At 43.7% G+C, this 25,864-nt stretch overlaps 1 protein-coding gene across 5 annotated transcripts in view; it reads right to left on the reverse strand.

The window, feature by feature from the left end:
• Positions 1-25,864, reverse strand: part of megf11 (multiple EGF-like-domains 11) — a 302,641-nt gene that overhangs the window by 112,765 nt on the left and 164,012 nt on the right. Inside the window, exon 1 of one of the 5 annotated variants that reach the window (XM_078427064.1) lies at positions 21,697-21,765. The exons of the other annotated variants lie outside the window; for them this stretch is intronic. Within the exon in view, the coding sequence (XP_078283190.1) occupies positions 21,697-21,742 (46 nt within the window). The 5' untranslated portion in view covers positions 21,743-21,765. Of the gene's footprint in view, positions 1-21,696; positions 21,766-25,864 lie in introns of those variants that run through there. 5 annotated transcript variants of the gene reach the window in all.

Raw genomic sequence — 25,864 nt, forward strand, 5'->3', positions numbered from 1 at the left:
TATAACTCGTGGATCTTGAAGTTGATGATGGCAATGGTAGATATGTTAGTTGTCATTTTCTATTTTTCTGCATTCTAAAACAATCCCCAGAGACTGGAAGGTGATAAATGTAACTATTTAAGAAAGCAGAAAGAAAGAAAAAAAGAGAACGATTGAGGGGGGGGTATGGGGAGAAGGCAGGAATGGGGTACTGATTGAAAATGATCAGCCATGATCACATTGAATGGCGGTGCTGGCTCGAAGGGCCGAATGGCCTACTCCTGCACCTATTGTCTATTGTCTATTGTCTATTGACCGGTTAACTTGAATTAGTAGTATTGAAAACGGTGGATTCTATTATTAAGGAATTGGGTACAGGGCATGTAGAAAATAATGCTAGAATTGAATCAACATGGAAGCTATGAGTAAAAACTTGTATTTGACAAATCTATTGGAATTTCATGAGCCTGTAATTAACAAAATGGTTAAGAGAGAGACAGTTTATGCAATGCTTTTGGTCTTTCAAAAGGTTTTTAACAAAATGCCACACAAGAAGTTATCAAATAAAATATCAGAGCATGGTATTGGGGATAATAAATAAGCTGACTGAGGATTGGGTAAAGGATAGAAATGGAATTAATGGCTAATTTTAACATTGGGGCATTGTGACCAGTAGGAACGATGCTGGGAATCCAGCTGTTCAAAAACTGCATCAATGGATTAGATGAGGCGGTCAAGTATAATATTACAAAGTCTGCTATTGATTATAAGCTACGTAGCAATGTGAGCTGTAAAGAAGAAGTACAAGCACTTCGGGTGATACAGACAAGCTAAGCGAAGTGCAAGATATAGAAGATTAACATAAATGTGAGGGAAAATATGAGGTGGCAAAGGTGGCACTCTGACTGGAAAAATAGAAAGACGTAGTATTTTTAGGCCCAGCAAGCAATTAGAAAAGCAAAAAAAATGAGTACAAGAGTAGAGGCATCTTGCTCCTACTGGTCACAATGGCCCAATGGTAAAATGAACCATTAATATCATTTCTATCCTTTAATCAATCCTGATAGAGCACTGGTGAGATTGCAACTGTAATATTATGCGGAAGTCTGGACATGGAAGGAGCCAATTACAATGGAGGGTGTGCAGCAAAGCTTCACTAGACTGATGCAGCAATGAAGGTATTGCCCTATGAAGAGAGATTAGCAGACTGGTCCTACACTTGGCTTCAGTAGGAAAGCTGATCTAATTTAAATGTGCAAAACAATTAGGTGGTTTAACAGGATAGATGTAGAGTTGATGTTTCCCCTGGTTAAGGAGCTGAGAACCAAGGATCCCATTCAGAACTGAGATTAAGAGACGCTTTTATTTCATCAGAGGGCAATGAAACCATGGACTTCCTGATATAAGAGAGGTGGGAGGCTGAGGTGCAAAGTACATTTAAGGTTAATAATTTTGTGGATATTAAAGGAATCAAGGAAAGATCTTATTGAACAGTAGAGCAGGCACAAGGTATTGGATGGCCTACTCCGGCTATTTGTTATGTTCACAAATTATGTGAAGCAATATATTGATGAGGAACTACATCTGAACCACTGGATGAATACATGAAAAAATAATAATTGGGCTGGATCATGCTTGCTTTTGCTCCTTTTGTGTCATCGCATATGGATGTGCACAGAAACTGACAGATCCTGAAGGCCAGATTTGTCTCTTCGCCCTGTACTGGACTTAACAGGGAGTCTAACAATGAGGCCCAGTCTTACTGTGATGGCCCAGCATGGTACAGGGAAATCTCACTTGAACCTCCACCAAGTTAGATCATGCACACAATTCAAAATCCCACCGATTTCAATCGGGATTGTGCAACAAAAAAATAGGAGACAAAGTTCCAACTTATAAAATTATTTTGGTTCAGTTTATCTTTTCATTATTTTTATGCTTTAGTTTATTTCTAAATTTTAATATGTGTTATTTCTGTTAATTATATACTCCAATTTTAATAATTTTTAAAATGTATTGAACAATGTTTTAAAATTTTCAACACTGACAATGGGCAAAGCAGTGCCCCAGATTTGCCAAAGGATGGTAGGGGCCTAATAAGTGCAGGCCTAATGTCAGACAGCAAGTACCTTCCTGTACTGTCCAAGGCCAAGTGAGCTCCAGACAACGCTGTTGGCTTTGAGCATACAGAAAGCCAGCCTGGGTACGTGCATGAAGTAAAGGCCAACCAGAACTGACTGGGTAATGCTCCAAACTTTTTTCTGCAATTAGGCGTTCATTTGCAATGTTGTTTACATAAGCATTACACACTGGGACTGTGGGGCACCGCGGGGAATTAGATGCATCCTGGATAGGGATTGTAATATAGTTGTATAATAGTTTCATTTGGTATATTTGTTTGTATTGTATTCTGGTGGTGGGTTCTGTTTTGTTTTATTGCATTGTAAATATTATTTTTAAATAATTGAATACTTTTTTTGATTAAAACAAAGTTGGTTACCAAAGAGGGTGGGGCCGAAGATGTCCTGGTTGGGTTGCTCCTGGGCCTGGCCAAGCTGGCCATCCGCAAGTCACGGCACCAGGCGGAGGAGGGCTCTACCTGAGCCAACTGCCTGCCCCTTTTCCGGGGTTACATCCACGCCCGGGTGGTGTTAGAGAGGGACTACGCGCTGTCCAGAGGCACCCTGGAGAATTTCCAGGACCGTTGGGCACCGCATCCTGGACAAGGATTGTAACATAGTTGTAGAGTAGTTCATTTAGTATATTTGTTTGTCTTGTATTATGATGGTGGGTTCCGTTTTGTTTTATTCTAATTGTAAATATTGCTTTTAATAAATGAATAAACTTTTTGATATAAAAAAGAAAAATAAGCTGGTTACCAAGCTCATGGAACTGGGTCTCTGCGCATCCCTCGGCAATTGAATCCTCAACTTCCTCATCCCAAAACCACAGGCTGTTCGAATTGGCAGAAATACTTACATAGAAACATAGAAACATAGAAAATAGGAGTAGGCCATTCGGCCCTTCGAGCCTGCACCGCCATTCAATATGATCATGGCTGATCATCCAGCTCAGTAACCTGTACCTGCCTTCTCTCCATACCCCCTGATCCCTTTAGCAAAAAGGGCCACATCTAACTCTCTCTTAAATATAGCCAATGAACTGGCCTCAACTACCTTCTGTGGCAGAGAATTCCACAGTCTCACCACTCTCACTCACCACTTTCTTCTTCCTCATTGAGTCTGAAGAAGGGTCTCGACCTGAAACGTCACCCATTCCTTCTCTCCCGAGATGCTGCCTGACCTGCTGAGTTACTCCAGCATTTTTGAATAAATACCTTCGATTTGTACCAGCATCTGCAGTTATTTTCTTATACTATATATCTTCCTCATTAGCAATCAGTACGGGAGCACCTCAAGGCTGCGTGCTCAGCTCCCTGCTCAACTCACTCTATACTCATGACTCTGTAGCCGGACATGATGCGAACTCCATCTTCAAGTTCACCGACGACACCACCGTTGTTGGACGAATTACAGATGGTGATGAGTCAGAGTATAGAAGTGAGATCGACCGATTGACCAAATGGTGCCAGCACAACAACCTGGCTCTCAATATCAGTAAAACCAATGAACAGATTGTTGGCTTTGGAAGAGGAAGGATGAGGACCCACAATCCTGCTTATATTATTATGGTGGAGAGAGTCAAAAACTTCAAATTCCTGGGCGTGCATATTTCCGAAGATCTTTCCTGGACCCAGCATACTGATGCAATTATAAAGCACATCAACGCCTCTACTTCCTGAGACGATTAAGGAGATTTGGTATGTCAAAGAGGATTCTCTTGAACTTCTACAGTAGAGAGCATATTGACTGGTTGCACCATGGCCTGGTTCAGCAACATGAACGTCTAGGAGTGGAAAAGACTGCAAAAAGTTGTGAACACTGCCCAGTCCATCACCGGCTCTGACCTCCCTACCAACAAAGGGATTTATCAGAGTCGCTGCCTCAAAAAGGCAGCCAGCATCATCAGACACCCACACCATCCTGGCCACACACTAATTCCACCACTGCCATCGGGAAGAAGGTACAATAGCCTGAAAACTGTAACTTCCAGGTTCAGGAACAGTTTCTTCCCTTCAGCCATCAGGCTATTAAACACTACAACCTCAAATAAGCTCTGAACTACAATAGACTATTATTATTATTATTATTATTATTATTATTGCACTACTATTGTTTGTTTTTTGAGTACGTGTGTATATATATATATATGACACAAAATGCTGGAGTAACTCAGCGGGTCAGGCAGCATCTCAGGAGAAAAGGAATTTGTGACGTTTCGGGTCGAGATCCTTCTTCAGACTGAAGGGTCTTGACCCGAAATATCACCCATTCCTTCTCTCCTGAGATGCTGCCTGACCCGCTGAGTTACTCCAGCATTTTGTGTCTATCTTCAATTTGAACCAGCATTTGCAGTTATTTTCCTACATATATATATATATATATATACATATATATATATGTGTGTGTGTGTGTGTGTGTGTGTGTGTACATATGAGTAAGTGTATACATGCACACTGAACTTTTTTTTCTCTCTCATTTATCATATTGTTTACAGTGCGCTATGTTTACATATTCTGTTGTGCTGCAGCAAGTAACAATTTCATTGTTCTGTCTGGGACATATGACAATAAAACAGTCTTGATTTTTGATATTGGTAGTTTTCCAATCCTCCAGTACTTCTCCAGAATCTGAGGATTTGTGGATTAAAACCATTGCATTCACTCTCACGATAGCTAATTGTTTATGGGGCCTTATCCCATTCATCTGCCTGATTTTCTCCTGAAGACAGAAATTTAATACTATTACCTTTTTTATGGTTTTACTTGGATGTTCTCAGTATAAACAATAATGCAAAATATCAGTTAAATTCCACTGCCATTTTCTTGCTTCCCACTATTTCCCCAGTTTCATTCCCTAGAAAGCCTATGTTCACTTTGACCTCGCTCTCCCCTTTTTTATGAACTTAAAGTTGCTCTTTTTATTTTTCTCATTAGTCAATATTTTCCCTATTGAGTTTTTTTCAGTGCTGATCTTTATTCATACTCTTATTTTAAGCTATCCTATTTTTTTTCCATTCAATTCAATACTTGCCTTAACATTCTTGTTCAGCCACAATTGCTTCATTCCCTCCTTAGAATCTCTCCTCCTCATTGGGATACACTTTTGCTGGGAATCGTGAATTATTTCCTTAAATCACTGCCACAGCTTGTCCATTGTCTTTTCTACTCATCTACTTGCCCAGTCCAGTATAGATAACTCCCCCTCATTCCTTTGTAATTTCTCTTACTTAAGTTTAAGTCAGTTGTAACAGACCTATGTTTTTTACTCCAAAGCTTAACACTAAAATCTATCAGGCTGCAATTGCTACTCTGAGATCATTTATTACAAGTGTCACATTGCACATTATCAGATCCAAAAAAGCCTGCTCTCTGGATGATTTGGTAACACATTGCTCTAAGGAACAATCCTGACCGCATTCTTTTTTTTAGGCCCCCCTCGGTCATGGCTGGTCATGGCTAACCGCATTCTATGAATTCATTTATAAGCCGCCATTTCCAATTTGATTAACCCAATTTACCCAAGGATTTAAGTCACTCGTGATTAACACACTGCTTTCTGTTACATGGATCCATAGTTTCTAGCTTTTTTTCCTTTTCTACAATGTGGCTACAGTTTGGAAGCCAATACATTACTCCTACCATCATCGTCTACCCATTGTTTTTTTTAAACTATGCCCAAATTGTACTTTGTTCGCCTCTCATTAGCAGAGATACCCCACCACGGGGTTTTTTCTTGTCTGACAGCAGATATGGTTTCCAAGTCTGCTAATGATACGAAAATAGGTGAAGGAGTATGTTGTGATGAAGACATTGTAATTCGCCAAAGGGATATTGATAGAGCAAAAACCACCTAGCAAATGGAGGTAAATGAGGGGAAATATGAGGATATGCACTTCAGGAAGAGGAATCAAAGCCAGATTATTAGCTAAAGGGAGAGGGACTGCAAATTAGTGAGCTTCAGAGGGATCTAGGTGTTCGAGTGCATGAATCACAAAATGTTACTAGTCAGTTCCAACAAGTAGTTAAGAAGACAAACAGCATGTTGGCCTTTATTGGACAAGTGAGGTTCAGTTACTGTTGTGCAGGGTGTTGGTGAGACCTGGAATACTGCATGCCCTTAACTGAAAAGATGAAAGGTAATTTACCAGGTTACATTTTACAATGAGAGAGCTCTCCTACCACGTGAAGCTATACTGTTTGGGCCTGTATTCCTTGAAGTTAAGAATAATGAGGGGTGAATTTATTCAAACATATGATCCTAAGGGGGTTTGACAGGGTAGATGCTTCCACTAGTGGAAGAGTCACAAATAAGGTGACATGGCGGAAAAAAGGGTTCGGTCATTTAAAATTGAAGTGCCCAGAAATATATTCTCTGAAGGGAATGAACCTCTGAAAAACTCTGCCACTGAGGAAGAATTCTTTCCCACCTGGGGAGGCCCGATTTTTTGAATATATTGAATGTGGAGATAGATAAATATTTGAAAAGATCGAGGAATTAAGGATTATGGGGAACAGTCACAGAAGAGAGAGACAGATCTGCCAAGATTATATTGAATGGTGGGGCAGGCTTGAGGAACTGAGTGGCCTACTCCTGTTGCTCCAGTCTTGTGTTCATCCTAAAAAATAATTATCCCCAAATATTGCATTCCTTTGATGCCCTTGTAACAATGTCTCTAACAGCCCACAGGTATGCTGGCTGCCTCTCCAACTAGTGGTCTGTCTCGTCTTTTACCTTCTTTGCGTTTTTAGTTTGTTGTAAAATGTATGTTTTAGTTTATCTTTAGTTCTGTGTTGTGTGGGGGAGGTGAAGGGGGGGTGGGGGAAACTTTTTTTATCTCTTCCCTCGATGGAAATGCAACTTTTTCCGTGTCATATCTCCTTCTGCATTGCAGCCTAACATTGAGGAGATGGTGGCCTTTTGCTGGGACTTCGAGAGCTCCAACCACGGGAGCCTGCGGACTTTGCCAAGGATCGACCTTGGAGCTCCAACTGCGGGAGCCTATGGACTTTAACAACATGGAGCTTGCGATTCCTGGTTAGTGACCGACTTCGGGAACTCCAAGCCACAAAAGCTTCAACAGCCCCGATCGTAGGAGCTTCAATCGCCCCAAAGCGGGAGCTTCGATCGCTGGCTGCGGGAGCTTCAATCACCCGACTGCGGATGGTTCGACTTCCCCCGACTGTGGGTGAAAAGAAGTCTTTATTGGCTTCTAATAAAGTGGGGAATGGGGAGGAGCTGCCGTGGTGGATGTTTATGTGACATTTTTAAGTAGTTGTGCATATTGTCTCTTTTTTGGTATAACTGTATGGCAAACAAAATTCCTCGTATGTTGTAAAACATACTTGGCTAATAAATTACAATTATGATTATGATAATGGCTATAAGATTATACCTGTTTATCTATTTGTGTTGTGTTTAATAGTTTCAGATGCCATGTACATTTAGATGGAGGAGCTCTTGATTTTGTCTTTCTACCACCTTTCCTTTCATTACCCCATCTACTAGACCTATATTCTTCTTCCCCTTCTTTTCCCAGTTTTCCTATTTGGCTTTATATTTCTAACTTTCATTTTTATCTGTGTTTCCTCTCAACTTTTGCCATACTTGTTTAAATGTTTAAACTTATCCAATAATACCAACAAACACCTATGAGGATAAGTCTCATTGCCTGTGTGTGACCCGTCCACGTACAGACCCTATCTTCCCCACAACTGATTCTGATGCCTTCAGAGTCTAAATCTCTCACTCCTGTACTATCCATCTAGCCACATGTTCATAATGCATTAAGTAGAGTTTAGTAGCTTGATACAATTATATAGTCAAGTCAAGTCAAGTCAATTTTGTTTGTATAGCACATTTAAAAACAACCCACGTTGACCAAAGTGCTGTACATCAGTTCAGGTACTAAGAACAAACATACAATGGCACACAAACATAACAGCACATACATAAACAGTTCATAGCGCCCCCTCAGAGTGCCTCAAACGCTAGGGAGTAGAAATAGGTTTTGAGCCTGGACTTAAAGGAGTCAATGGAGGGGGCAGTTCTGATGGGGGAGGGATGCTGTTCCACAGTCTAGGAGCTGCAACCGCAAAAGCACGGTCACCTCTGAGCTTAAGCCTAGACCGCGGGATAGTCTTGGTGAGATAACTGTTGTGTACAGTTCTGGTCTTCTTACCTTAAAAATTGATACACTTGCTATAGAAGAAATACAGCAGAGATTCATCAGTTCCTGGAATGGCACGTCTGTCACCTGAGGCGAGATCGAGTAAACTTGGCCTCTGGGCTGAGCTATTAGAAAGGTGAAAAGGGCTATAAAAAGGGGAAATGAAATGGCCCAAGGATTTTTATGCCAACATTAAAAACAAGATGGGTAACCAGGGAGAAGCTCAAGGATAAAGGAGGGAATTTGTATTTGGAGCTAGGGGATGTAGGCGAGTTACTAAAATGTGTACTTTGCATCTGTATTCACCAAGGAGAAGGACATAGAGGACAGTAAGATCAGCGTAGAGAATTTTAATATGCAGGGGCAGTTGAGATTGAGGTGGTGTTGGGGTTCTTGAAGAGCATAAACTGGGATAAATGCCCAGCACCAGGTTATTGAGAGAGGCAAGAGAGGAGATCGCCGTAGCCTTAACAATGATCTTAGCAACTTCTCTAGCCAGTCGAAAAGTCCAGGAAGACTGGAGAGTAGCTAATGCTGTTCCTTTGTTTAAAAAGAAAAGTAGAGAGAATCCAGGGAATTATAGGCCAGTTTGTCTCAGTAGTAGAGAAGCTATTGGGAGTGGATTCTTCGAGATAGTATTTACTCCCATTTGGAGGAGAATGGGTTAATTAGGGACAGTTAGCATTGCTTTGTATATGGCAGTTGTTCCTTACTAACTTGATCAAGTTTTTTTAAGAATTGACGAAAGTGATCAATGAGGGTAGGCGGTGGATGTTGTCTACACAAATTTTAGGAAAGCATTTGATAAAATCCCCCGTGGTAGGCTGATCAGCAGGTTAAAAGGCATGGGATTAACACTGACTTGATCATATGAATTTGGAACTGGTTTAAAAATAGAAAACAGCAGTTGTGTTGAAAGGGCAGCATTCAGGCTGGGGGTCCATGACCAGTAGAGTTCTGCAGGGATCTGTACGTAGATTGGTTGGTTAGTAAGTTCACGGACTGTGAGGAAGGCTGTCAAAATATACTGCGGAATATAGATCAGTTACAGAAATGGGTGAAGAAATGGCAGTTGGAGTTTAATCCGAGAACATGTGGGGCAAAACAGCTGGCTTTCATTTAGACAGGCAACATAGCCACACCTGGTTGAAGCAATCTGTTAGAGGATAATCTTTCTACATCCTACAGCCGGGTGTGAATCTCGATCAGATGATGTGAATTATGAAAGTAGCCTGTAGATGGAATTTGCTGCCAGAATGCCATCCACCCACATCTGGATTTATTTCTCACCAGAAACTGGGATTGTTTGGCTGTGCATGTGCAGCTCTGATGTGTTAAGAAATTATAAATCTGCCATCCATATTACTTCACTGTAAAAGGAAACACTGACAAGGTTCTTACTACTATTATTGACAGAATGAATAAAGAAGGCATGAATGTGGAGTGCCTTCAGTGAGATGTGATTACCACCGTTCCCAAGAATAAAAAATTATAAACATACCGTTATGCTTATAATTTTTTATTCTTGGGAACGATGGTAATTACATCTCACTGAAGGCACTCCACATTCTCCCTTCACTTGTTTCCTGTCTGTGGCTTACTACCCCTACACACCTTAGACTATACATCAGTTTAAATATCATAATTTAGAAGAGCTGATGATTAAAGTGATGCCAGTCTGCCATGAAGGAAGAGGGAAGGGATTGCAGCCAACTGCAGCTTCTCCCAGGCCTGGGACAGGGTCAGCTGCTTAACTTTTCATCAGTTGAATGGTAATAACATGACAGCGAAGGAAAGAAGTTTCTCAAAAATAACGTAATTTAAAAAGGGCACCTGCTTGCTTTCTGTGAAATTAATGGTGCTCAGTAAACTAAGAAAAGGAATGAAAAAAATTACAAAATGCGAAGCATTTAGAAAAGAAAATCCTAATCCAACTCACTGTGTTCAGAAACAGCAATTTCTTTTTTGGTTTCAATCCATTTGCAGCCATCAGAGAAAGCCTACAGTGCCTCGCACTAAACATTTATATTACAATAGAATCCACTGCTGAAAATCTCCTGTTAATTACAAAGAATAATTAAATGCAGTCCAAGGGGAAAGGGGTCCCATTTCTGGGAGGCCAAAAGTGAGACATCATTCATGATATTTTTGCTGTGAGTGACTGCATACAGACACAGTAGAAAGCCAGATTATCAGGCAAGCAGGTGTGCAGAGATAAGGCTCTAATGCCCCACTGTGGGACATGAGGAATTTATTAAGCAGCGACTGAGAGAGACTTCAAATACTGGCACAATCTGTTTCTGTCAAATGAGAGCTTTTCTGATATTCATGAGCATTACAAATAGTCCAACACGACTCGCTTTCACAATTAAAGCCAAAGTGATGTCGACACTTAAATCATAATAAATGTGTTCTGAACATCGGACACTCATATCTAACATATTTTAAAAATTGTGCTGACGTGTATTTCTTATAGTGCTTGTATTTGGTACACATTCAAAAAACATACAATGCATCATTCTGCAGAGACTGCAAAGGTGGAGACAAAATGTCTTTCTTAACACTTTGCTTGATTTGACAAGGTGATGCCCGATAACTGTTTTCCTCAAATTTCTCTCTTCTTTGACTGAAGCTGAACCACGGTCCCATTAGCCTTTTACCAGAACGAGTAGCAGCAGGTGATCTAGGAAATGGGGACTCCTTACTGAGCCAAATCTTGTTTTCATCCAATGTCCATAATTCTACTTTTTGCAACTGTCACAAAATCACTATTGAAAAACGCAATCCAGCCTTTTCTTTACTGAACTGGAAATTTGGGCTTGCACACTTTTGGGTGCATGGAGACAGGGATGGGGCTGTGGAGGGAGGGTGTGTGGTGCATGGTGGAAGCAGGGGTATATGAAACTTCTACTTATTGACTCCTTGAATTTCATTTACTTAATGTTGTGCCTCTTTTCAATCATCCCCCACTTCATGGTACAACTGTTACTAGAACTTTGTATACTGAACCTACCTGATATCTTTCTACAGTACAGTTTGTCAGCAAACATGCGGAGCTCCCATGATATAACCTTTGCCTGAATCAAAGGATGTTTCAAGATTCAAATATGTTTTTTTCATGACGTACCTTCCATCAGTTGTGAAACAGATTTCAGTTTAAATGTAGGTTGATCATAAATCAGTTGGCCTAGTCCTTTCTAAAAATATCATTATGACTGAAAACTTGTACATGGAAAGTAATTTGTTAATTCAAGGTCTGCCAACCTTTCTTACGCTTAGCTTCCTTGTGACAGAGTGTTAAAGTCAGCAGAAAGTTGAGCTTGCTGACTCCTTGCACATCTGCAACTGAGTGAAGATGGATTAACTGTCCAACTAAATTGACTCGCTTCAGTTTTCACACTGCTGTTAGCCCCCGTCAGCAGAGCAGCCTGGTGCCAAGAACACAAATATAATACAAACATAACACAGTTGCTAGCTTCCTCCCTTAGTTTACATCTAGTTTCTTTAGTAAATGTACTCAGGAAAAATATATGCTTTTATGGTTCGGCGATCAAAGAGCAAATGATACAGATGTCCAATGCTAATCGCTTGAGTAGGAAGGAACTGCAGATGCTGGTTTAAACCGAAGATAAAAACAAAATGCTGGAGTAACTCAGTGGAACAGGTAGCAACTCAGGGAGAAGGAATGGGTGACATTTCAGGTCGAGACCTTTCTTGAGACCAGATTTCATTCTGGAGAAACATTCAATGTCATTGTTCATACTCGGATCTTTCAACAAATACTTATCTTGTAATACGCAATAATGTTTACCCTAATGAGTTCTGCCCAAATCAGCCACTAGACAGCAATAATATGCCAGTTTACAAAAAGAGGTGACATATGCAGGTGGCTCTTCATTCAGCAGAATTAGTTTCCATTCTGTTCCAATCATAAGCAGCTCTTAAGACACTATATCTGCCAGTATAGCACAAACAAAATGCAGCATTATTAACATATTCTTCTGAAAAGAACCTGCTGCCTTCCAACCATGTCCACAATTAATGGTGTAACCACTTCACTCTGTCAATAATTACCTGATTCCATTATTCCGGATACTAATATATCCCCAATAACATATTAATTTAAAACAATTCTGAAACACAAAGCATTGCTTTTGGATGAATTTTAACCAAACTTACTTGGGAGTACAGGTTTAAAATGGTATACCCTCTGTAATCTGGTTTCTCAATTACCCAGAAAGGACGAACAATCTCACAATTTGCTGATCAGGCCCCCATGTTAATTAATTTTAACTTGGGCAGTAACATGGACGTCTGCACATATATCCCATAGGCTGAAGCAGTGAGAGGATCAAGGGACTTTCTTTTGGTGTTCTTGGAGAGACAGAGTTTGCTCAATGACTTCCACAGATAAAGTCATGGCCTTAACTGACATAGTTTGGAGTCTTTTCTCTCAAGATCTTTCTATATTATGAAAACTTACAACTCTTTGTTACTAACACAAAAATAAGAGAAGCTGAAGGAACTGTGAAATCTGGCAAATGAGTACAATGTGGAGAGTTATATTCCAGGATTACCGGCTGGGAAATGCACTGAATATTGACATGGCCATGTCAACGGCAGATAGTCAGTCCATTGTTGGCCCGAACACATAAAAAATCCTTGAACAGTTTGGTCACGGAATGTATGTATAGGAAAAAGTAATGTCACCCTGATGTAAATGTGAATCTTGTAAGTAAATGAAATAATCTGGGAAAAAATATACTTACATATTTGAAAATTTCATAAAAGGATATAATTTTAAAATAATGAGAGAAAATGAAGAGTTTTTAAATGTGAGAAGCTGAAAACAGTAGAACAGTGAGGATCATGAGGTAAATAGAAAGTTATCAATAGAGACAAACAAAAACTGAAAAAGAATTACTACTTCATCCCACTATGCTTTCCTTCAGTTGTATAAAGCCTTTGGCAGACTTCATTCTAGAGCAACTATGTTAAGTTTTGGGAAATGCATCTGAGCAAGGTTATCTGGAACTTGAAGGGGGAGTGGAGATTTATCCTAATTATATGGGGGAGAGAATTACTGTAACTGATGAGCACAGGTTCATTTGCATACTCTTGGGGTTGCTTTCCAACCTAGTTTGGTCTCTGAGATTTGACTGATTTCTTTTGATAAGACGAGGCTGAGAACAGTATCATCGGATGAAAAAAGACTTTCAGGAGTGAAATTAGGATGCAGTTTTCTATACAAAGAGCGCGTAAATCTAGAACACTCTTCCTCAAAAGTGTGTGGAGGCTGGGATGCAAATACAGCTTGCGAAACTGGAACAGATGTGTTAGTGGTGGTTGGTCCAATTTGAGCTGGGTTAAAGTTAAAGTGTTAAACATGTTAACTCCCTCTATCATTCCCACACTGACCTTTCTGTCCTGGTGACCTTTCTGTCCTGGGCCGCCATTGTCAGAGTGAGGACCAGCGCAAATTGATTCCCCACACATAAAGTCAAGCTAACTATCCTTAATCAGCCCATTACTTTCCAAATGCACATAGATCCTATCTCGCAGATAGGCCACTTATGGCCACTGATGTCAAACTCACCAGCCTGTAGTTCCCTAATTTATTCTTGAAGCCCTTCTTAAATAAAGGCACAAAATTAGCCACCTACCAATCTTCCAATACCTTCCTCATGGCTAACGATTATACAAATATCTCTGCCAGGGCCCCAGTAATTTATTCGCTGGTTTCCCACAATGTCTAAGGATACGCTTGGTCAGGACTGGTGCAAGTTCGTGGGCCAGTCATATTATGACTGCACTTTGGACATAACTATATATCTCAGCTAAAAATATTTTCAAATTTAAATCAAAATGGTGTACAACGTGCTAGTTTGCTATGATGTGGTTCACATCCCATCCTACCTCCTGCAAGGAATGCATTACATTCTTCCAGTTCCTCCATCTCTGTAACATTTGCACTGCTGTGGACTTTCCATTCAGGTTACAGTGAAAGTTCTTCCTTCTTCCATTGTTATCAAAGCCCTTGACCACATGTGATTGAAGCAGGCACAATAATAACATTTAAAAGGCATTTGGAAAGGTACATGGATAGAAAAGTTTTAGAGAGATATGGGTCAAATGTAGGCAAATGGGACTACCATGGATGGGTACTAGCCCACATGGACTCTATGACACCTCATCCATTTCCCACAGCTCTGCTCACACCCCCAGAACAAAGAAGGTCCTCACCTTCCACCCAGATCATTTTCTGCAACTTCCAACACCTTCGAAGAGACTCCACCATAACATATATTCCCCTTTCAGCATTTCACAGTGACCATTTCCTTCATTAACTGTAGCATTCAATATTGGATCCAGAAGACTGCAAGTTTCCAAGATGGTAGATGAGGTGCTATTCCTCAAGCTTGCTTGCATTAAGTCTCATTGTAATATTGCAGGAGGCCTTAAACCGATATGTCATCATGGAAATTGAATGGAGAATTAAAGTGTCAGGTCACCCCCCATAGACTGAATGCAAGTGCTTCACGTTTGGTAGGTTAATTGGTTCGAAAAATTATCACTGGTGTTGGTGAGGAGATGGAAAAAATCAGGGGGCTGTCAGTGGGTTGCAGGAGAGGGAGAAAAAGCAACAGGAAATAAATGGGGGAATGAGGTTGATATAATTTCTTTGAGAGCCAGCATTGGCTAGATAGCCTGAATGGTCTCATTGCATGTCTATTTCTATTAAGAAATTGTAGTGAGTCCAAATCGAGCGATGTTATCAAAAGACTTTATTCTTGGTAAAAACCGTGACAAGACGCAACGCACTTACTTTGGACACACACTACTTAACTAGCTAATATAATCTAATCTCATCTCTCCAGTTTGGCGCCAGACACACCTATACCTCGCGCTCCCGCACCACGTGACCAGTTAGCCCAACCGAGGGTTCAAGACCCCTCCGCCAATCCGTATGTCCCTACATGACCCCCCCCAGAACCCTCGAAACCATACCTCACGGGCGCCCGGACCTCCCTCCCGGAACGCGTACGGAGGGGGGAAACCGATACCGCCAACGTGACGGGAGGCGGGGAGGGCGCCGCCGCCAGAGGCGATGGAGGGGCCACGGAAGCGGAGGGCGTAGGCGACGGAGAGCGCTTGATCGGGAACGGCGGCCCGGGCCCAACCGGAGGGAACCCAACACCGACGTGACGGGTGGCGGCAAGGCGGGGGCGGAAGGGAGAATGTCACCCGGCACCCGCAGCGGCGAACCGTAGACGAGCTCGGCCGAGGATGTGCCTAGCTCGGCCTTTGGGGCCGTACGAATGCCGAGGAGGACCCAAGGCAGCTGGTCAGCCCAATCGTGGCCGGTCAGTCGGGCACAGAGGGACGACTTCAGCTGCCGATGGAAACGCTCCACCATCCCGTTGGATTGGGGATGGTAGGCGGTGGTCTGCTGTAAACGAGACCCATACAACAGTGCCAGCGCGGCCCAGAGGGAGGAGGTGAACTGGGCTCCCCGATCTGTGGTGATGATAGACGGGACGCCAAAACGGGCCACCCAATGCAACGCCAGGGCCCGTGCACAGGAGGCCGCCGAGGTGTCCGACAATAGGAGCGCCTCCGGCCAACGTGTAAACCGATCCACCACCATCAGCAGATGAGTATAACCCCTGGAATAGGGCAATGGACCCACCAAATCCACTTGGATGTGGAAAAAACGGACTGGGGGAACCTCGAATCTCTGGTATGGGAGCTGGACATGGCGATGAACTTTGGAGGTCTGGCACGGAATGCAGGCACGTGCCCAGGCCGCCACCTGCTTCCGCAGGCCGTGCCAGACAAACCGGGCGGCCACCATGGCTGAAGTCGCCCTGACGGACGGATGTGCCAGGACATGAATGGCCTCAAAAACCTTACGCCACAGGGCGGCAGGCACCACCGGGCGCGGGCGTGGAAGAGAAACGTCACACCACAACTTGGTACCTGTGGGGCCACACGCCACCTGTTCCAAACGCAGTCCCGAGGCTGTGGAGGCGTAAACCCCGGCAGTTCCTTCCAGGCGCTGAGCCTCCGCTAGCTCCTGGAAATCCACCTGTCCGCCTACCACGGCTACGGAGGGAATGGCCGGCCGGGACAGGGCATCAGCAACAGCATTAAGCCTACCCGCAATATGACGGATATCGGTGGTAAACTCCGAAATCAGGGTGAGGTGCCGCTGCTGGCGAGCCGACCACGGATCAGAAACCTTAGCAAAAGCGAATGTCAGAGGTTTGTGATCCGTGTAGGCCACAAAAGAACGGCCTTCCAAAAAATAACGGAAGTGGCGGACTGCTAAATAGAGGGCCAGGAGCTCCCTATCAAACGCACTATATTTGAGCTCGGTTCGCGAGAGCTGCCGGCTGAAAAACACCAGGGGCTGCCATTGACCTGCGACCTGCTGCTCCAAAACCCCACCCACCGCCACGTCTGAGGCGTCAACCGTCAGCGCCGTGGGGGCGGAGGAGCGCGGGTGCACCAGCATGGTGGCGTTGGCGAGGGCCTGTTTGACCGCGACAAAAGCCGTCTCTGCAGCTACGGACCATACCAACTCAGCGGGGTTACCCGCAAGGCATTGAAAAAGGGGGCGCATGACCCGAGCTGCTGCAGGCACGAACCGGTGATAAAAGTTCACCATGCCCACGAATTCCTGCAAACCCTTGATGGTAGTAGGGCGTGGAAAAGGGCAGACTGCGTCCACCTTAGCTGGCAAAGGAGTGGCACCGGCCGGTGTAACCCGGTGACCCAAAATAATCTACCGCCGACTGGCCGAATTGGCATTTGGCCGGGTGCAGAATCAGGCCGTGGTCCTGCAGCCTCTGGAATACAGTGCAGAGGTGGACTAATTGCTCCTGGACCGAACGGCTGGCAATCAAAATGTCATCGAGGTAAATAAACACGAACGGCAAACCTCGACCCACACGGTCCATCAGACGCTGGAATGCCTGAGCTGCGTTTTTAAGGCCGAAAGGCATGCGCAACCACTCAAACAACCCGAATGGCGTAATGGTAGCCGTCTTTGGAATGTCCGGCGGGTGGACCGGGATCTGATGATATCCCTGCACTAAATCGATCTTAGAAAAAATTGTAGCTGGCTGAGAAGTCCTGTATGTGCGGAATCGGGTAGCGGTCCGGCCGCGTTGCCGCGTTAAGTCGTCGGAAATCCCCACATGGTCTCCACCCCCCAGATGCTTTGGAAACCATATGCAAGGGGGAGGCCCACGGACTACTTGAATTCCCAGCCTCTCCAAGTTCAGGAACTCCTCTCGAGCCATGGCCAACTTTTCGGGTGGGAGGCGCCGTGCCCGGGCAAAAACCGGCGGCCCCTCGGTCGGAATGAAATGCACGACCCCATGCTTCTCGGAAGGTGCATCGAACCGCTGAACGAGGAGCTGTGGGAAGTCCACTAGGACCGCATCGAACTGACCGGGGGCCGTGGTGATGGCCTGGATCGCTGAACTGGGTGGGGCAGCGCTTGGAGGGGCCGCAGGCCCCGTACTTCGGGGCCGTACACCAGCCGAGGGCTGCAGGCCCCTACCGCGGACGTCTACGACCAACGAAAACACCCATAGAAAATCCGCACCCAAAATGGCCTGGCCCACATCCGCCACGATGAAATCCCAATGGTAGGTCCTGGACTCGAAGGACAGGGACATAGCCCTTTTACCGTAAGTGCGGATGGGGCTACCGTTCACCGCAATGAGGGGCGGCCCCTTCCCCCCCCGCTTGAATTTCGCAGTCGTAGGGGGGCACAATACTCACAACCGCTCCCGTATCCACTAGAAAAACGATCCCGGTACCTTGGTCCGTCGCATAGAGGAGGCAATTATGACCAATCGAGACTGCCTCTACATTCGATCGGCCCAGGCATTTCCCGGAAACGCACATGGGGCTCTGCAGCTTCGGGCCTCACTGCCCCACCGCCGATGGAAGAAACACCAGCCGCGCCTATTCGGCCCTGTTGCTTGAGCCCGCGACCAATAAACATGTTCCGCAGCCCCTTCTTGGCGGGCTGACTGCGAAATAGCGGCCGATGCATTGCTCTCTCGGCCGCTCCACCGACGCGCTCCCTGACGAGCGCGTTGACTTTCTCGGCGAACGCTACCGGATCTTCAAACGAGACGTCGGCCAACACTAGCCTGACGTCCCGGGGTAGTTTCTCCCGAAAAGCCGCTTCAAAAACCATGCACGGCTGATGGTCGCCCACCAAGGTCAGCATCTCGGTCATTAACTCCGACGGTAGCCGCTGCCCCAGCTCTGGTAAATGGAGGAGCTTCAGAGCCCGCTGGTTCTGGCTCCAGCCGAAAGTCCTCAGTAGGAGCCTCTTGAGCCCCACATACTGCTTCGTTTGGGGTGGACTGGTCAGGTATTGACTGACCCGCGCAGCCACCTCCGCCTGCAGACAGCTCACCATGTGGTGGAACTTCTCCTGGTCTTTCTCCACCCTCTTAAGATGGAACTGGGATTCCGCCTGCACAAACCACAGATGCGGCTGATGGGCCCAGAACGGCGGTAGGTGAACCTCGCCCGCGCTCGCTCCCACCTGTGACATTCTGCGTGTTCACTTCAGATCTTACGTTCGGGGTCACCAATGTAGTGAGTCTAAATCGAGCGATGTTATCAAAAGACTTTATTCTTGGTAAAAACCGTGACAAGACGCAACGCACTTACTTTGGACACACACTACTTAACTAGCTAATATAATCTAATCTCATCTCTCCAGTTTGGCGCCAGACATACCTATACCTCACGCTCCCGCACCACGTGACCCGTTAGCCCAACCGAGGGTTCGAGACCCCCCCACCAATCCGTATGTCCCTACAAAATAAACTTATGTGAAAATGATGTTTTACATTTTTATGTAATGCTCAAAGTGCTGAAACTTAAACAACTGTACACAATACACTGACTTATTGACTACCTGATAATTTCAGGAATATGCTTGCTGTACTCATTTGCTTACGAATTGACAGAGATTTCCTTAACATACAACCAATTTGAAGACAGCAATATCATTACCTAATCAGCCTTGCCATTTGTATTTTCTCATTGCTGTTCTAAGCTCATTCGCTTGCATCAGTCTTAGCACAAGAATGTCCAGGTAGCACTCTTCAACTGAATGTTGCTGATTGCCGTTATCTAACATCCTCCTCGTACAATTCATCCTGCTATACCAGCCCTTAGGGAAATATGCAGCACTTAGCATAACTCCTGATGACAAGGTGCAGTACAACCCATCACATTAACAATTAACAAAACCCTCAATAATAGTTCATGGACTTACTGAATGAATAGTTTAGAAACTCATGTCTGCAAAATAAGACGTTGCTTAATGCACCAGAAATGCATTTACACGAGTGACAAGAAATTTAGATGATTTTCAAACAGAAATTAATTTCTGTGACTCATTTGAAATTGGCAGGGTTGTTGTGGTCTGGTACCACTGTCTCTGCTGTATATTGTTATTCAAGCTACTGCACTTTCAGGTGAGCTGTGGAGTGATAATGTTATCAGAGTTGCTTTGGTACCTGGGTATGGACAAGTGAAGATAGAAGGCAGGGGCAAATTTATACCTGATTGTACTTTAGTATAGTTGGAAGCTATTTGCTGGATCAAGCGGAAGTTACACCCTTTTATGAGTAGGAAATAGTATTGGTGAGTACTTATGAGTAGGTAGTGAGTCAAGATATGTGAAAATGTTATGTAAACATATTTTCTACATTTGGATAAGAAAATTGCTAGATTTGCACATTTTTTGTTAAACAGTTAAGCAGCTTGCAGCTACTTGTGAACCATGCAATTGCCCGTCAGTGCAGGGAAATGCCTGCCAGGCAAGATTATTAAATTTGTGAGTCATGAATCTGAAAACAGGAATCTCAGATACAATCACCAGTTTCATTGATGGGTAATATTACTGAAGAGGAATTGATAAACTCTAATTATTCTTTCTAGAGGAAGAAAATATCAGCCTGTCTCTGGTTCTGAAGGTATCAACCATCCTTCTGAACTTGAAATTTCCTAACCTGAGATAGTACAATTGTGCAAAGATGGACAGAGCTTCAGCACAGGAAATTGCTGACTATTGTAAGTCCTTAAAGACAGCAACTAATGGCAAAGATATTTGAGTGTTTTGCGTATTACAGCAATGCCTTAAGACACTGAGTGCAAATTTAAAATACTGCCAATCAGCTGGCTTGGCAAGATGCTTTGCATTGGTTCTACTTAAAAAGTACATTTATTAAAGTAATACAATTATTGTCTTTATGTCCACAAAGGTTCTGCAGCAAAGTTCTATATTATACTATATGGATATTTTATGGAAAGTCTTAAACTAACAAACATGATTAAACTGTGCAGATGGTACATAAATTATCATTGAAACGTTACATTGCTGTCAACACCTTAATTAGTCCTGATTCGGAGCTGACTTTTCAGTATTAACTATAAACTGCTATCTGACTTGTTCATCTACCCACACACACTTAATGTCTTGAAATAAATAACACTTTTAAATAGTAATACATTCCTTTTGTTCCTGCTGCACAACAATTTTGCAGCATGGACTTCTCTGTTGGGAGTGAGTATTTCAAATGCCCCCATTTCACATCTTGGATCAAATGTATCAGGGCTACTTTATTTTATAGAAATATGAATTCTTTACATCTGCACATATCCTGTGACTGGATATACCAAACGACAGAGGTCTATCTTTTGAGGAAGAGTGATTGTTGCCACCATAAAGCAGTTAATTATGAAGTGTCTTTGACAACAGTTTTACATCTGGCCAATAGGTCAATGTTTTCTGTTTTAGTTGAGGCATCTGAAAGGTGAGACTCTTTAATGATGTACTGATGCTGTAGGAAGTTGGAGTTCGACACTGAAACTATTAAATTTGCAAAATGACAGGCGCCAATCCATCTGCTGCAGTTTAAATGACCCCAATTAATATAAATGAAACTGTTGATATGTAAATTATATATTCATGATAAATATATATAATTGAGTTAAAGCAGCACTTCCAATCATATGTCATTCCTGCAATATCTTGTAATAATGTAAGTTACCCTTTTCAATAACTGGAGTCAAATATCTTTAATACAGTACCTCTATTTACAGAACACTAATATGTTGGTATATCTGGACCCTAAAACGTTTTCCAGAGTACCAAAGTATTAGTAGTTTTAAAGACTGGAGCCAAGAGATAGATAATTAGTTAATTCATCAACATGCTAAGCTAATAGCAAGAGAACGCACACTCCTGAGAGAAAATTTTAATTGGAGTTTGAATTTCGAATTCTACTCCCTAAAAGAATGCTGTTGTCAGTTTTATCAATGCCACACAAAATCATTTTGTAAACATCATTCAACCACATTTACAAATACGTTTATACATACACGAAAAATATCCTTTGTGAGATTTTGGATCCCAGCCATCATACATCGGGTGGAGAATAAGCAACAGCCAGCTGCTTCCTCCCAGGGCAGCTTGACACAATACAAGCACAATTTCCTAGTGGCCAATTATAAAGAGGAAACGACGAGGGCTGCACTTAGCTCCTAATTCCATTCAGTACAATTTAAAGAACAGAAAGTATCATGCAAAACAAAGGGGCGGTAGAGTTGCTGTCTTACAGCGCCGGAGTCCCGGGTTCAATCCCGACCACGAGAGCTGGGAGTTTGTACGTTCTCCCCGTGACTGCGTGGGTTTTCTCCGAGATCTTCAGTTTCTTCCCACACTCCAAAGACGTACAGATTTGTAGGTTAATTGGCTTGGTATAAGTGTAAATTGTCCCTCATGTGTGTAGGACAGTGCTACATGGTGGGCTGAAGGGCCTGTTTCTGCGCTGTATCTCTAAACTAAAACTAAACTAACTGCATTAACATGCCATTGACAAAATTAAACGTGAAAAATACCAAAAAAAGTTCACCCGGAGAATCAGAGAGAAAAATGAATGAGATCCCTTAAATTTTAAATATCGAGGGCCAATTACAGAGTGGCTAGGACAGGGAGTAGAGGGTTGTGTGACAAAGGAGTTGGGTAAAGAGTCAGGTTCATAGGATTGGGTATAGAACAAAGAGCAGGAAGTTCTTTTGTGAACCACTGGTTCCCCACAAGATCAGGCATTCCTTCAGCTGAGTGAGAAAGTTAATTGCAATCTTTAAGAGCAGGAGTGTAGACCACTATGAGGGGTCCAGGTCATCAATAACAACAACAATTTTTTATAAATCTTTAAAGAAAACAGCCCCATTCAGAGTAACAATATCAAACAAAATCTGTCACATTAGGAGACATTAAGCAATGAGCAAACAGCCAAAAATGATAGGTTTTGATCAGCACCTTAAAGGAAGAATGTTTTGTAGGGAGCATCAATGAAGGAATTGCAGCACTCAAGTTCCTGGGACGATTGGCAGTCATGCCATTAATGGTTAAGTTTTTAAACTTCAAAATCCCGTCCCTAAATTCCCCCTCCCCTTAAAGATGCACCGTAAAACCTACCGTTCTGACCAAATATGTGTGATATGAGATTAGAAATGCCTATTTTGGGATTTGACAACAGTGACGGCTAAATGCATTCAATCTTAATTGAACAAGAATAGTGTTAGCAGTCCCATTACAACAGTGAGGTTTTGCATTTAGGAAGGTCAAATGCAAAAGGAAAGTATACAGCAAATGGTAGGTCTCTTGAGGGAATTTGGGGTGCACATCCACAATTCCCTGAGGGTGGCAACACAATGGATAGGGTGGTAAAGAAGGCATGCTTCCCTCATTAATCAGGGCTATAAGTATAGAAAGTTGGGAAGTCATGTACTCCAGCTCCAGCATATCTTTAACCTGAGCCTGAGTCTGGAGAGGATTCCTGTGATGTGAAAGACATCCTGCCTGGTTCCTGTACCAAAGTGGACATGCCCCAGCTCCTCCCATGACTACATACCGGTGGCGCTGACTTCACACACCATGAAGTCCCTGGAGAGGCTGGTGCTCACTCACCTGCAACCTGGGTTAAACCCTACCTGGACCCCTTGCAGTTCACTTACCAAACAAAGATGGGGGTTGAGGACACCATCATTCACCTGCTCCATCGTTCTTTTGCTCACCTGGATAAACTGGGAAGCATTGTGAGAGCATTATTTTTTTACTTCTACGGTGCTTTTCACACCATCCGGCCAGCACTGCTAGGGAGCAAACTGATGAAGATGCCAGTGGATGCTCCATTGGTGTCCTGTATCAACAACTACCTGACTGGACGACCACAATATGTCAGGCAACAGAACTGTGTCTCAGATATGGTAGTGAGCAACACAGGAGCCCCACAGGGGACCGTCCTCTCCCTCTTCCTGTTCACCATCTACACCTTCAGATATTCAGATATAACTTGAACTCCTGAAACGGCAGAAGTTTTCAGATGACTCTGCAATTGTGGGCTGCATCAGTGAGGGAAGGGAAGCTGAATACAGAGATGTAGTCATCGACTTTGTTGAGTGGTATGGGCTGAATCACCTGCAGCTCAACACCGACAAGACTAAGGAGTTAATGGTGGATATTGGGAGGAGAGGAACGCCCCTGTGCCCTGTCTCCATCAGTGCTGTGGATGTGCAGTTTACCAGGGAGTACAAATACTTTGGAGTGTACCTAGACAGTAAACTGGACTGGTCCAGGATCGCTGAGGCCCTGTACAAGAAGGGACAGAGCCTGCTGTACTTTTTGAGAAGGCTCCGCTCCTTCAACATCTGCAGTAAGATGTTCTACCAATCAGTGGTAGCTAGTGTCATCTTCTTCGCTGCCGTGTGCTGGGGCAGCATGGCAAAGGCCGCGGACGCCAATGGGATTAACAAACTCATCAGGAAGGCTGGCTCCGTCCTGGGGGCGGAGTGGAATCATGGGAGGTGGTCTTGGAGGAGAGGATGCTCCTCAAACAGCGGGGCATCCTGGACAATACAGCTCACCCCCTCCATGACACACTGGTCAACCTGAGGAGTTCCATCAGCAACAGACGGGTTCCACCAAGATGCAGGACAGAACTACACATGAGATCCTTCTTCCCTGTGGCTATCAAACTGTACAACCCCTTCTGTTGTGGGGTAGATTGAGGGTGACTCCCCTCCCCCCCACTCCCTCCCCAATCTTTGCACATCCCCAATTCTTTCCACTCGTCACATTAAATTTCATGTTTCATGTATTTTATGTTTTTATGACTGTTGGCAGATCAATTTCCCTCCTGGGATAAATGAAGTTCAATCATATCATATAGTATGTTGCAACTGCATGAAACCTTTTTTAGGCCAAATGTGAATTACCGTGTGAAGATTTGGCCACTGCAATATCAAGCTTTCAAGGTTTCAAGGTCAGTTTATTGTCACATGTCTAATTGGTACAGTGAAATGTGAGTTACCATACAGCCATACTGTGAAAAGCAACAAGACACACAGCCACATAAAATAAAATTTAACATAAACATCCACCACAACGCCTTCCCACATTCCTCACTGTGCTGGAAGGTAATAAAGTCCAATCCTCTCCCTCTTTATTCTCCCAGAGTCAGGGCTGTCAAACCATCCGCAATTGGGGCCATCAAAGCTCCCGCAGCCGGCGATCCGAAGCCCTCACGTCGAGGTGATCGAAACTCCCGCGTCGGGACAGTTGAAACTCTCCGTGGCTTGGAGTCCCGAATCGGTCTCCGACCAGGGACCATGGGCTGCACGATGTTAAAGTCCACAAACCCGCGATTGGAGCTCCACAGTCAATCCCCGGAAAAGGGATTGCAAGCTCCCCGATGGTATACTTATATGTTCGAATGACAAATAAATTATTATTATTAAAGAGCTGAACTGCCATACTTCTGATCCTAACTGGTATGTTGATATATTTGTACGTTCCGAGCATTTAGACCTTAATTCTTGAGTTCACTCAGTTAGTTCCAATTGGCAGGCTATGATGCAGACCATTTAGTCTGAGCTCAGACACACAAAGACAGAAGAATTTTTTAAAGGATGCTCCAAATGGCTCATGGAAATCCTTGGACCATAACCACTCAAAACAAAGAAGCAGCTTTTGTGGTGACCCTGGGAATAATAAGTACCTTCATCATGAGCATGCAGAAACCAGCGTGAATTGCAGATGTCCAATATTCCCCCAAATTACCCATTCACCTCTTGGCCCAGCCATTGCGAGTTTCTCTATGTCATCAAAAGAAATAAAAGAACTGGAGTGAAAGCTAGGCAATCCCTTGCGGTTAATGTTGACCAAGAAATATGCTTAATCACTCATTAAAACAGACAGTTATGTCTGTCACCGTTGACAAACGCATCCGGTTGTATCCCAATCAGAAACCCTGGATGACAAAGGATGTCAGGTCTCTCCTCAAGGACCGTAACACCGCCTTCAGGTCTAGTGATAGAGCTGCTAGAACCAACCTGAAGAGAGGCATCAAGGATGCCAAAGCGTCCTACAAGAGGAAGATTGAGGACCACTTTACCAACAATGACCCACGGCGGGTATGGCAAGGCATCCAGCACATCACCAACTACAAGACCAGCAACCGCACGACTGCCGACGGTGACGCCT

This window comes from Rhinoraja longicauda, chromosome 33 (genome assembly GCF_053455715.1).
Source record: "Rhinoraja longicauda isolate Sanriku21f chromosome 33, sRhiLon1.1, whole genome shotgun sequence".
NCBI lineage: Eukaryota > Metazoa > Chordata > Chondrichthyes > Rajiformes > Arhynchobatidae > Rhinoraja > Rhinoraja longicauda.